The 12,961-nt window shown below is 43.5% G+C and overlaps 1 protein-coding gene across 6 annotated transcripts in view; it reads left to right on the plus strand.

Annotated features, from left to right (window-relative positions):
- Positions 1–12,961, plus strand: part of FHOD3 (formin homology 2 domain containing 3) — a 388,990-nt gene that overhangs the window by 321,905 nt on the left and 54,124 nt on the right. For all 6 annotated transcript variants that reach the window (XM_075022703.1, XM_075022701.1, XM_075022699.1 and 3 more), the window contains 2 exons: positions 776–1,665; positions 8,469–8,627. In XM_075022703.1, coding sequence (XP_074878804.1) covers positions 776–1,665; positions 8,469–8,627 — 1,049 coding nt within the window. The remainder of the gene's footprint in view (positions 1–775; positions 1,666–8,468; positions 8,628–12,961) is intronic.

Consider the following 12,961-nt stretch of genomic DNA (forward strand, 5'->3'; position numbering starts at 1 on the left):
AACAGTGGTTGATGAGCAGCAGTTTCAAAAATCTTTTATAAAGGTACTCATACTCCTAGAAACAACTTTAAAAATCTTGCTTATGCTTACACTCACTGAGTTGCCCTGAGAGCTGTACCCGGGGTATGCAGCCTGCTCTGGGGTTCAGATAGTCCGTGTTGTGAGGATGGCCAGGTACCCAGCCAGGAGGTCTGAGCAACAGCCAGATGTGGAAGGTGTCCTCCTCTAGCCAGCAGGGAGGGAGGAGGAGGAGGAGGAGGAGGAAGCAGTTACATGTTGACCTTGACATCAGGCAGGGAAGATCTCTTTTATAAGGAAGTTTTCCTGGGGTGGTTCCAGTTTATGGCCAGGTGAAAAGTACGACAATAACCTATTTTGTGCCGTTGTCGTGACATTGAAGCCCCATTCCAAATCACTAAAGGTTCTGAGCATTTATGCGCTGTATAAAATGAGCTGGGCTAGTAAGTACAAAGTGAAACCTGACAGATTTCAGGAGAAACCTGAACCTTGAAATCCTGACAGTTATCTAGTCCCTCCGGAGCTGCACTGATTATTTTCTGCTCCCATTCCTTTTTTGAGAATTACTCCCAGCCCATCAAGGTTGGGCCATGTATCAGCACTGTCACTTACTTCAAAATTTTCAAAGCTGCTGCTTGCCCAGCTTCAGACTAATTGTGCATGTGTCCCCCAGATTTTTTCCGGTGGGTTGAAGAGTGTTCTCGGTGCTCTGGCTCCCTTCCCTTGACTCTTCCCATCTGTGTGTGTGTGATTGCAGGTCCATGGTCGCAGACCATTCAGGATGCTGGTGTGAATGAGCAGTGCAGCAACATCCTCAACAACAAGCGGTTTATGCTGGACATGTTGTATGCGCATAACAAAAAGCCCAAGGATGAAGAGGAGAAGGAGCTGGAGGCGAAGGAGGAAAAGAAGGAGACGGAGGAAAGCGAGGAGTCGCTCACTAGCCTAGCCAGTAGGATCTCTATCCTCCAGGCCACGAAGCAGGCCAAAGATGAAAGCGTCAAAAAGATGGAGATTGGAAATCTGGACAACCAAGGCAGCGTGAAAGCCTTTGCGGAAAAATTCAACAGCGGTGAGCTGGCCAAGGGGACAGCCGTGCCTGAAGATGAAATCAGTGAACAGGTCCCTGAGAAAACACCAGCACAGCCAAAGAAGGAATCTGACTACATCTGGGATCAGCTCATGGCTAATCCTAGAGAACTTAAAATCAAAGACATGGATTTTACAGACTTGGGGGAGGAGGATGATGTAGATGTGTTGGACATGGATATGGGTCCTGGGGACTCCCTTGTTCCCCCTCCTCCACCTCCACCTTCTTTTCTGGGTTTGCCTCCTCCACCGCCTCCCCCGCTGTTCGGATGTCCACCTCCACCTCCGCCCTCTGCTAATTTATTGGCTCCTCCTCCACTCTTCAGCACTCCTCAGGGTTTAGGGTCACCCCAGGTTTCCAGGGGTCAGCCAGCATTTATAAAGAAGAAGAAAACCATCCGTCTGTTTTGGAACGAGGTACGGCCATTTGAGTGGCAGTGTAAAAACAACAAACGCTGCAGAGAATTCCTGTGGTCGAAACTGGAACCCATTAAGGTGGACACTTCCAAACTGGAGCATCTCTTTGAGTCTAAATCCAAGGAACTGCCTGTCACAAAGGTACAGCTTGTATTCGGCTTGCTATTATTTTGCTATTGTATTGGTATTCATTCTGACTTAATCTAGGTGATTTATGTTGTTTATATGAAAACAGTGGAAATTATGGGATGTGTTTCTAGCTTGCCCTATGACGGAAGATATTCCATGGCCTGAAGGTAGGAGATGAGCCTAGGGTGGTGTACCTGCCAAGCTGTGCTCCTGTCTCAGGTCTGCCGCTTTTCGGGTATCCCTTCGGGTGGGGAATACCAACAGATTTCACGCTAGCTTGCTTGTAGCTGAGTGCCAAACTAGGTATTGAAATCTGAAATATTTTCTGTTACATTCGTATAAAGGTCACGGTGTGATGATTCATATCTGTGTCTTTGACGGTTCTTCACTTGGTAATATTTTCCTGATCATTGTGTGGAAAGGTTAGAATGTCAAACTGGATCTGCTGCAGAGAGCCTACACGTGTGCTTTGCTCTGAAGGATCGATTTATCAGCTGGATCAAGTTTACAGCTAAACTCTGCAGGGGTGTTGGGGGTTTGTTTTATACTGGCGAACAGGCCTATTTTAAATCCTTAACTTGTACAATGTGGCCATCCAAATTTTAGGATAGAAGCTGGCACAGGAAATAACCTCTGTAGCTAGGATTCCCTCTTCCTTAGTATTGTTATAAAATAAATTCACAAAGGCTGGTGACATGGCTGTTTAACATTAGACTCAGCAACAAAAGGAAGTCTTTTATAGTTACATTTAGTAGGAATTTGAAGTAGCATTGAAAAAGTTATTAGCTTGAACATTTGTTTTTCATGGCTACATAAACTCTTTTTGTTCTAAGCAGAATAGTCGGTATCAGGGAAACAATGGGTTTTTCCAGTTAAAATGCTAGTAAAAGATGTCCATCTCTCTTACTTAAAATAAATGAATCACTTGTATGTTTTCTCTGTATGCCTATATGTTTTGTAGTGACATAAAAACCAATCAGCACCTTGAATATTTTACTTCTCTTTGGCTGGCAAAAGTTGTTATATATATTACTTATCATATATTATCGTTTGCTCTTAACCTGGGGAGACTGGATGTCTCATGGTAAAAGTTCTCCATGTCACTTGTCTGGGTTATTAACTCAAAATTTTCTGATAGTCATTCTTGATCTTCTTGGCCAAGTGAAAACATTGCAATTTGAACAATCAAACCCCTCACCGAGTACCTAGCAAACAACAGGTACATAACGAGATGGCTCGCGTAGATCCTGCCATCACTGTTCTTAGCTGAATTTTTTGTGCCGCAGATGCATGTGGATCTGAAACGTATGGTGTATTAGCTCAAAAACCACGTTCAGCTGATCATTCATTTGGCCAATGCTGAGATTAATTTCTCTCTCTAATTCCTTTTCTGCTGAGGAAGGAATGCTGGTGACGTCGTGGCATGTTACTCCTCATCTCTCTCCCTGTAAATACAAATCTGCCACAGATGGTTCATAGATGGAAGGAATGAGAGCGTTTTCTTAGATCCATAAAACATTTAATTCCTCGAATTGAATGTGGAATGATGACATATTTGCCATTTCCAAACTTTAGCTTTGTGCTAAGTGCCAGTATTGTAATGGATCACTCTGGCTGATTCTTAATCTTTCATTCTCACCCGAAATGTTGATAAAATGTTAAATTGTTGGAATTTTGACTTGTTTACTTTTCCAGTCATTCACCGTCCATGTTCCCAAACTACCTTTGGCCATTTTCCTTCCCTCACACTTGCTTCCCAAACCTGCCTGATACTTTGGCACAGCTTTTGGCTTCTGGCTGGAAGATGAGTGAGCAGGTTTCTTTGAAATTAGTGCAAGTCTGAGGAATGATTTAGGTGACTGCTTTCCTCTTGGAGACTAATAACTGCTCTCTGCATGAGACGTTATACTCTTGGCTCTCTTTCCACCCCGTCCCATAACACAGACATAGAAGTCTCATTGTCTCTGTAGAGAAGACAATGGTGACGGAGGAGTTCGGTAGTGGAAGTCTACCCAGACTTCTGAGACTCCTGCCTGGTTTTGGTGAATACCAGCAAACCTTCCAGGGTAGGAGAAGCTCCTTAGATCAAGTGAGAGCGGGAATAATTAAGCAGACCACTGAATCCGTAAAAGACTTGAGGTTTGATACGAAGATTGCACTGAAATTAGAATAGATCTCGCTTTTTCCAGACTGCTTGGTTTATTTCCAGGGAGTACATTCCCCGTTGTGTCTAGTTTCTCCTGTCCAATGGCTGCAATCCAAAACAGGTTTATTCTATAATATCGTAAAGTCCGACTCACAGCTCAGTTGGTTCAGCTGAAAAAAAGAGGGCAGAGCAACAAATCAAAAGTCAGACCTCTAGATTTCATAGCAATAGATGGAAGCAGGTGCACGGAAAAGGAACAGTCCAGAAGGATGAGAAGAAAAGCGAAGTCAGGGTGCGTAGGGGGGGCTTGGCTCTATCTTGCACGTATGCTCTTTCATACAGCTGTAACCAATTTTACTCCAGTTTCTAATCCTTCACTGTGATTTCCACAACACACAGCTATAAACAGCTACTTCCTGGCTCATGAGAAGTTTTTCATTAAACACAATAGACTGCAATAAAATAAAGTGGATTTTAAATTGTAGGATATAATATGGGAGTTGGCGGGGGGGTGGGAGGAGGGGGCGCTGGGAGGGGAGATTCTTGATTTTAGGAAAACTTACGCCACACTGGACAACTTGCACATTGATTATAGTTAGTGGAGCACCTTTTGTTGCAGAATGTTTATTTTCTACAACAGAGGACCGTGACATTATATTTGCGAATAGAAAGAGAGCGATCAGGTATCCACTCCCAGCCAGTCTAGAATTTCTTTCCTTCTCACACCGCCAAAGCAAGCAGGTATTTTGGCAAAGTACTTCAAAGTGTTTATTTTTATGTGAAGAGAAATGAAAACACGCAGACACCACTGAATCAAACGTCGTTCAGCCCTTCTGCCATCCGCTTGGATCTGCATATCATTTGAAATAACTATTTTGCTGATTCATCTGTACCCTCTGGAATATAGTGATCCATCATGTGCCCACAGACATAAGAACTAATTAGGAGGGAAAAATTAAGGAATCTGTTTTCATGAACACGTGTATATACATGCCTAGACACATATTCTTTTTGACAACGTTTGTTGCAATTTGAATAAATGCCAAGGCAAGTCATAATGTGGACCAGAATTTCTGAAAAAGATTATATATATATATATCCTGGACAAAGTCAGTGGCAGCTGAGTGATTCCATTTTAAATCCCCAGTGCTAAATCCTTGCTAATTGAGATAGAAATAAAAAAATTGCCATCATGCCATTAAGGGATTGCCCATTTTTTTCTGTACTACTGATGCAGATTGTTCTGCAAGTTTAAATGCAGGAGATATTTCTGGCTTGATGCTCATATATCATTACTTATTTATATGACCACTGGAAAAGTGATTTAAATATTTCTGTTTCCCGTATTAATGAAAGCAAAGAGGCGTGTTTTAGACTATGTGCTCATCAGACCACAAATCACCTTCTGTGGGACGGTAACAGTTTTTAAGTAACCTATGTGGACTACCCACGTTCAATAGAGGTAACAGAATCTGGCCAGTTAGGTCTTGTAAAGATCTAAATTCACTGTAATTGTTAATACATTGCAGGAGCATTTGTTTCCCACAAATGATACCACCTGATATATTTTTTTTTTTATAATTAATTTTGTATTTGCATTTAATAATATAATATTCAGCAGTTCAAGGACTACTTTACACACTGACACATTAAAATATAAAATCAAGTGCACTAGTGCACTGTTCCCTCAAGCATTTGAAGTCATTCTCTGTTAATGAACTTATAAAGCACGGTCTGAAGTCACCTAATATTGTAATAGAAATTAATAGTGGTAGCTTATTTTAACAGTCAGACGCTTACACATGTGCAATTTCATTGCAGACAAAAAGCAATTCTTTTCCTAGCGGTGAGGTAATAAAGTTCACAGTAGTAAAATCTTTCTCTTTTCTTCATCCTTTTATTTATTTGGAAAGGATTTCCTTGTAACTCAGCCATCGTCCCCAGAATGGATTTGAAATCTCTTCTGTCCCTGTTCTTGAAAAGACTGACTTACCCCCAAATTTTATACCCCAGCTGCAGTTATAGCTCTGGAAAATACCTACATGCATACGTCCCCTATACAGCTCATCTGTCTTCCATAAGTCACTGCGAAGGAGCGAGCGCTGTTGCAGTCTCAATCATCCCAGCGGTTAGCATCGTATGTCCCTCAAATGAATACGTCTCTCTTGTCAAACTTAGGAGCTTAAAAACAGAGCTGCAGATCTGAGGCTTGCTTACCCACACCGCATGTGGGAAGCCTAAATTTAACTCCTTTCCCCCAGCCTTTTCCCTTCTGCATAAATTCTTTGGAGCTGTGTCATTGTGTGCGGCGAAGGACAAGGTAAAAAGTGGTGGTTTAAAAAAGGCTCAGTGCGATACAGCCTCAAGAGGAAGCAGTCTCTGGTGAACCCCACTTGTTTTTATGTGGTGTCGGCCACTAACTGTGGTCCTGAAAATGTGATTAATGGCCCTGGAAATAAAAATGACTGCTTTAAAGGAGAAGCTGCATCTCCGATCCTTCAGGTAGCTCCCCAAGAAAAAAAGGACTCTTAGTCAAAGAAGGGAAAGTTCGAGAAGGCTTCAGGGGTGCTTTTAAGACGTTAAGAAGAGAGCAGGTCTGACAGAACAGGCAAACAAAAATCGAAAACAAATGTTATCTTTGCTGTCCTAAAGTTTATCCTGTTTACTGCAAGAGTGGTTTTTTTTTTTCTTTTTAAGTTTCAAAAACCCAACCCTCTCATTACTTTCAGAGATCCTACCCGTGTGGTAGTCCCCAGCTCCTGTAAAGCGCACTTGCCTTCGGCGTCATCCACCCGCAGAAGCTGCATCGTGCCGCGTTAACCGCGTGGGTACGATGAAAGGGCTGCGGTGCCGCACGCGCGCTGGGCGGGCTGGGGGGACCGGTGGGCATACCTCTTGCTGTGCAGGCAAGGAACCGAGCTGTGCCAGAAAAAGGCATCTTGGTCATGACAGGTCATGACACAACTGCATTCCCGTTATGGGCTGACCCACAGCTGGAGGTACTTTGATAAAATCGTGTTGACTAACTTAGACAGTTCTTCCAACGCAGAAACAGCATGTGGACCTGGCAGTAGGGTGTTTTCCGACACGGTGGCTGTGGTGCAGACCCAAAGGAGGTGGAGAAGAAAGCTTTGTGGTCTAAAAAGCAATCCTGAGCACAGGCTGAGACTCGGGCAGTAAGAGTCTTCTCCTGGGCTTCCCTCAAATCCACAGGAGATGCAAAAGACACCACTGCTGTAGGCAACACAGATGATTCCCGGTTCTGAACAGCTGTATGGGCTGCCGCGTTGCAGCCTGGAAAGAGGGATTGCTTAGTCTCTCTTTTTGTCCCTTTGAGGTGCATTTGCGCTAAGGCTGCTGCTGCTGGAGCCACTAACCAGGGTGCAGGTAACGGGCTCTGCAGGGAGGTCACGGTCCCGTCTCTGCAGCCTGCGCTGCATTGGAACGCAGGTTTATATATATATAATGAAGCATCTCTGCTCTTGCTTGCATCAGTGTGCTGGTCTTCTCCCTAAATCCCTGTGCTTGACAGCATCCCTCAGCCCATCTCTGATAGGGCAAAGAAGGGGGAACAGAGAAAACGTGTTTCCAGAGTTCATGTGGGTGGAGAGGGAGGAAAAAACCCTGGGTATGAGGAGCAGAGTCCTCTCCTCTTGCAGCTGCCTGGTATATGACATATGTAGTTGCCAAAGAGACACCTAGCAGGGGATAATGAGAGAGAAAGAGGCATGCTGGGGTGTGCAAAGACCACACGTTCAGCACTGCATTATGCCATATATGTGATTTGTGACTCATTGCCTAGTTGGTTTGCATTTTGCCACTGTGAGGATGGGGAGACAGAGGAAGAAATTTCTTGGGTCTTCTCTAGAATAGAATTTAAAGCGTACGTTGTTAGTTCCTTGTGCTTTCATTGTTATTTATACTGTAGCTTCTGCTGGAGGTAAGATGCAAAGATTGTGTCTAGTTTCAAATAAAACTTTGAAAAAAGTAGGAAGGTTGAAATTGTTCTGTACCTGTGAACGGCTTGATGGACCTATCATGAGCAGCAAGGTAGAATACCCTTCCTCTGGCAGCCAGAGGTCAGAAAACCATGCCAGCGTCTCCAGAAAGGCTTCTACAGCTCCTTCACCAGGGCTCGAGGGGGATTTATAACACAGGAGGGTGCTGGCAGGCAGGTGAGAACCACCCTGCCTGTTCCCTAGCCAGCCATGCAGGCGAGAGAGGGTCGGTGACCGCTCCGGATTGATGCATCCAAGGGGGAATTGAGTCCTGGAGCCCATCAGCCGCTGGACTGCTGCCCCGTGGTGGCCAGTCCTGCTGTACAGCAGAGCTGTCGGCCAGCAGAGACAGCTTCACACCTTTTTTTGGACCAACTCCTGCCCCAAACCGCAGCGTTCCCAGCCCTCGCGGGGACTCCTATGTCTCAGGCTAGTTCGGCTTTGCACAGCATCTGAGGCTGCGTTCAGGTCTCTGGTTAAATCCTGGCAGCTCCTGCTGATGCCAGCAAGGATGTGGTAGAAGAATTCAGCTTCTTTGGATGACTATAAATTAATTAGATTTACATTCAGTGTCAGCACCCTTGAGTAGGGGAAGTCATTAGTGAAAGGAGCGACTTTTTCTTTATGAAACAGACTGGAGGAATAATATTCTTTTTCTCTTCTTTACCAAGAAAACTGCTGCAGATGGGAAGAGACAGGAGATCATTGTATTGGACTCAAAACGAAGCAACGCTATTAATATTGGCTTGACTGTGTTGCCCCCTCCCCGCACTATCAAGACTGCTATTTTGAACTTTGACGAATATGCCTTAAACAAGGAAGGAATAGAGGTAAGAAAGAATCGTCGATGTCTTCAAATCTGGATTTTCTATGTTTCCTTTTTTTTTTTTCCGATGTTGCACATGGTACAGGCCAGACTTTTCATGGAAGAGGGAAAAGGCGATGTACTACATCATGACTGAGCGCTGAAACTCCTCAAATCAATGCAGTGTGCTCAGAAGCATGTAGTGTTCACCTGAGGTTGGGCATGCTCAGTAAACGTGGATTCTCTGCTTTGTTTGTGTCTAACTCCGAGTAACAATGGCCTTAATTCCCGTCAAGATTTCCAGAGTATTATCTGTTCCTCTGAAGCTTGACTGAAATATTGCGAGCAGCAAGAATAGGCAGTGAGTTACTAGGGCTGATGCAACTGGTACAGGGTTTAATAAAGTTCATGCCCAGCTAGCTGTCGGAGTCATTCTAGATTGTATATCTAATGGAAAACAAATACAGTGACTAGTTCTGCTCAAAATAGCATTTCTGTGTTACTGTTGTTTGAAGAAAAGCAGTTGGTATAAAGATTACAGATGATGTAATTTTTACCATTACATGTTTGACTTTGCAGATATTCTTACTGAGATCCAAGATGAGCTCTGTTTATTATTTTTTTTATCAAAACATTTTTCTTCTATGAAGTGTAAAAGCAGCCTGCTGCTCCCCTGGTTTTTTTCATTGTGGTTGTATTCGTTTCAACTTTTTTTTTTTTTTTTAATAAGCCTATATCATCTGGGAAGAGTAATCTGCACAACTACAAATCTCAAGCAGTGGCTGAGCTGCAGAGGTTGTTATTGATTCACAGTCACCTTTCAGTGGTTTGGCGCTGTGTTTCATGATTTCCCCCTTTCCACCTTCACTGTGCTGACTACAGAAGAAAATGAGAAAAGCTGGCTGGAATGGAAATGGAGTTGCCAGCAGTTACATGCAAAAGAAATACTTGAGGCAAAAGATCGTTCTAGCTAGAAGGCAAGGCCTGATTTATCCCTACTAGAAAATAATTTCTCCCCAAAGCTTTATTACTTACTTGCTATATACATACCTTACTGATGAAGGTGACAAATCACACTAAAAAAGTAATTTTTCATGACCCAGCCCACGTACCCACCACTGCAGTTTGCAGTGGAAAGCTCTGAAGTGTTGGAGAGAGGTACCCCTCCAGCCAAGCCCAACTCGCAGACCACCAGTTCGATCTCGGTGCCGTAGGCGGTGTTTCTGTACAAAGTCCAACATGAAATGGCTGATAAAGGAGGACACATCTTCCTTATTTTCCGTGAATCGTCTCCTTTGTCTTGTGTCCTTCTCTGGCACTCTTAAGAGAAGTTCAGCTGCTCTGCACAGCTCACCCTCTCCAGTGCCAACATTTGTAGGTGGGCTGTCCATCTGCCAACCACCCGTGGTGCCCACCAGCGTGGCTGCCTTGTGCCACCACACCCTCCTTTGGGTGGCCTCTCCATTAGCTGCCAGAAACCCCTCATTTCGTTTAAAATATATACGCAGGTATCTTTCAAACTAAAGAATTCAGAAACCAGGAAATGATACGCTGTTTATATACTTGCCCGGTGCTGAAGAAAATGGGATTTCTGAGTCCCATGTCCACAGCTTGAAGCTAAGGGTATGAGTAAGCTCGATGTGATTATTCAGATATTTGAAATCAAGAGAAAGGATCAGTGGAGCAGAATCCAGGTACTTTGCACCTTGAGAGATTAAGCCTTCATTGGTCAGAAAGGATGATGTTCATGGAAAAAAGAGCTTTTTTTCCCTCAATGTTCCACGTTTATTTACTTCTTATAAGGTAATAGCCTGCACTGAATTCAGATTCCCTTCCCCAATCCCCACGTTAGAGATTTTTCTTATAGCACATTGTTATAGAGTCAGACAGGCGTTGATAGTGAGATAGAGGGCTGGATTAAGCTATGCAGAATTGGCCAAGAGGTGCACAGAGAGATACAGAAATGCATCACTGTGAGTCCCACGGTTTTCAGCAGAGCCCTGCCTCATTTTTCCAGACTGCCCCTTTGATCTACAGCATGGACAAGCTTTGTTTCCCGTTTCTCTTCTCGGTATCCATCTGTTCATTGGCTTTAACCTTAGAGTTAGCTTAGAGGGAAGAGGGGTTGTCTTTTCAGTCTAGATTTTTGGAAAGTTTTCTGGTTCGTATCTATGGTTCCTAAATATTAGGAAATAATTGGTAGTGCTGATGAATGAATCAGTGATAGTGTCAGTATCAGCTTCATTCATTTAAAACACAGAGAATAAAGCAAATTTCTTGCTATATAATATGTTTTCTAGCTAATCTGTGGGTTGAATGAGGCAGGACTGGTATGGAAAAAAATTTATGCAACTGGCCTAATTAAAAAACTGCATCACAGTGGGTACTCAAAAGCCTCTTCTGCGTAGTTAATTGTCTAGAAGACATGTCACGGCTAGTAAGCAGAAGAGGGAGATGTAAGGAGAGCAGAAGAGATGTAATGTGAGTGGTGAGGACGTAACATTCGCTGCTAAAATTTCAGAGAAGCTATAATTTAGGATCATCTTCAGCTGTTGGCGGATCCAACACAGAGCAGAGTACCAAGAGGGGAAAAAGTCACTTGAGCCGTCCTTTGCCTTGGCTGTGAGCTCTGTGCTGTGTCCTTTGCTGAGGAGCATCATCAGCGTCGTGTTAGTGTGTGTGTGGCTTTAGTTCTGCACCTTGGTGGATAAGTTCAGATTAAATGGTATCTTAAAACCGACTTTAGCAATTCCTTTAAGGACAGTGGACCAAACTAGCGCTGACAGTAGTGCTAGCAGCAAGGCAGCGGTGCCGTGGGATGCAGGCTACAAGTTTGTGATAGCCCAGTTCATCATCAAGTTCCAGTAAACCCTCCGCTGCTGTCCTACATTCTGCTGAATGCCGCTTTGCTTGTGACATTTAACTCTCGTTAGTAGTCCATACTTTGCTTTTTAACTTCCAATATGTAACTAAGATAGGAGAAGAAATTCTCCAAGTATTTTAAAGCCCTCTATACCTGAGTATATTGAGTATTTTTAGACTACATGTTTGAAGTGTTCAGGTACGCCTGAGTTGTGAAAAAGGGCAGAAAATGGGGGCATGGTGCTAACAAGGCAGATGTAGTCTATTTAGTATGCAGAGCAGGCGCTATTAGAAACGTACTTTCAAAGGAATGCACAATGTGTGTCTGCAAGCATGCGTCAATCCAACTAAAAAAATTTTTGCCACCTTACATTTGCCAAAGTGGTTGTGTTTTCCTTTCTTTGAAAGCTTGGCATTCATTGTGTTCAAACAACTTGGAGCTCGCTGCAGGATAAAGAACTGCCTGCTTAGCATGGATGAGGGCTTTCTGTGAGCTAAGCTAGAGAGGCAAGCTTAAAATCCTGGCATCTTATTTTTACGAGGTATATCACGGGCAACTGCAAGAATAGAGTCCACCAAAAACCAGTCCTTGGTGCTTGTGTTTAGTAAAGGAGATGAGTGGGTCCCTCTGTAAGGTGCTACTCAATAACAGAACATGGATCAAAATCAAATTATACCAAACAGCATGATTAATTTAGCAGAGTAAAATTGGGGTGATGCTGTGAGGAAGTTAAGGTGGGTTGTTTTGTGTTTTTGCAATATAGATTTGTGATGCTACACCATATTGATTGCATTGGTAGGTATAGCTTTTAGTAAAACTATTTGAAATGAAAAAACTCTCCAGGTGGTAGGCCCTCCATACCCACATTTGTTAAGTAATTTGAAGTCCAGGTGTCTGGAGTGGCTAGGTAGCCCTGACACGTGAAACGGGGTAAGAAATGAGAGCCTGGCGTTAAAAAGGCAGATGGCGACATGTAAACAAAAAACAAAGTTTGATTTTTTGGAAACGATCAAGGTATTTAAGTTTTTGTTCTGATAATTGCCATGGTACGTTGGCATTTGCAGTTTCCAGTTTGTTTAGCTAATGCTTTGTAAAAGTGTGATGGGATGTTTCAAATTTTGCTAGCTCGTGGACCTGAAAGAAACACCTCTTTTCACAAGTCTAGACAGAAGAGAGAATGGACTCAACAGAGCCTTGCTGGCCATATACCCTGGTCAGCGTATTGCTGCCCTAACAAATTCCAGACTTTATTTAAAGAAAAAAGCTACTTTCACTCCTTGCAGCGGACAAAACATCTTCTACAGTTTCCGTGACCGGCAGTGGCACGTTCATGTGTTTCAGTAGACAGCTGAGGAAGGTGAGCGGTCTGACCGGGGCAACGGCTGTCAGTTCCCAATTTGCAGGGATGGCTATCAGGCATTTTAGATGTAGTCCTTTCTCTGAATTGGATCATTTTTGGAGGAGTTGAAATAAAATTAGTGCAGGCGGCCTCACTC

The sequence above is a fragment of the Buteo buteo genome, chromosome 3 (genome assembly GCF_964188355.1).
Source record: "Buteo buteo chromosome 3, bButBut1.hap1.1, whole genome shotgun sequence".
NCBI lineage: Eukaryota > Metazoa > Chordata > Aves > Accipitriformes > Accipitridae > Buteo > Buteo buteo.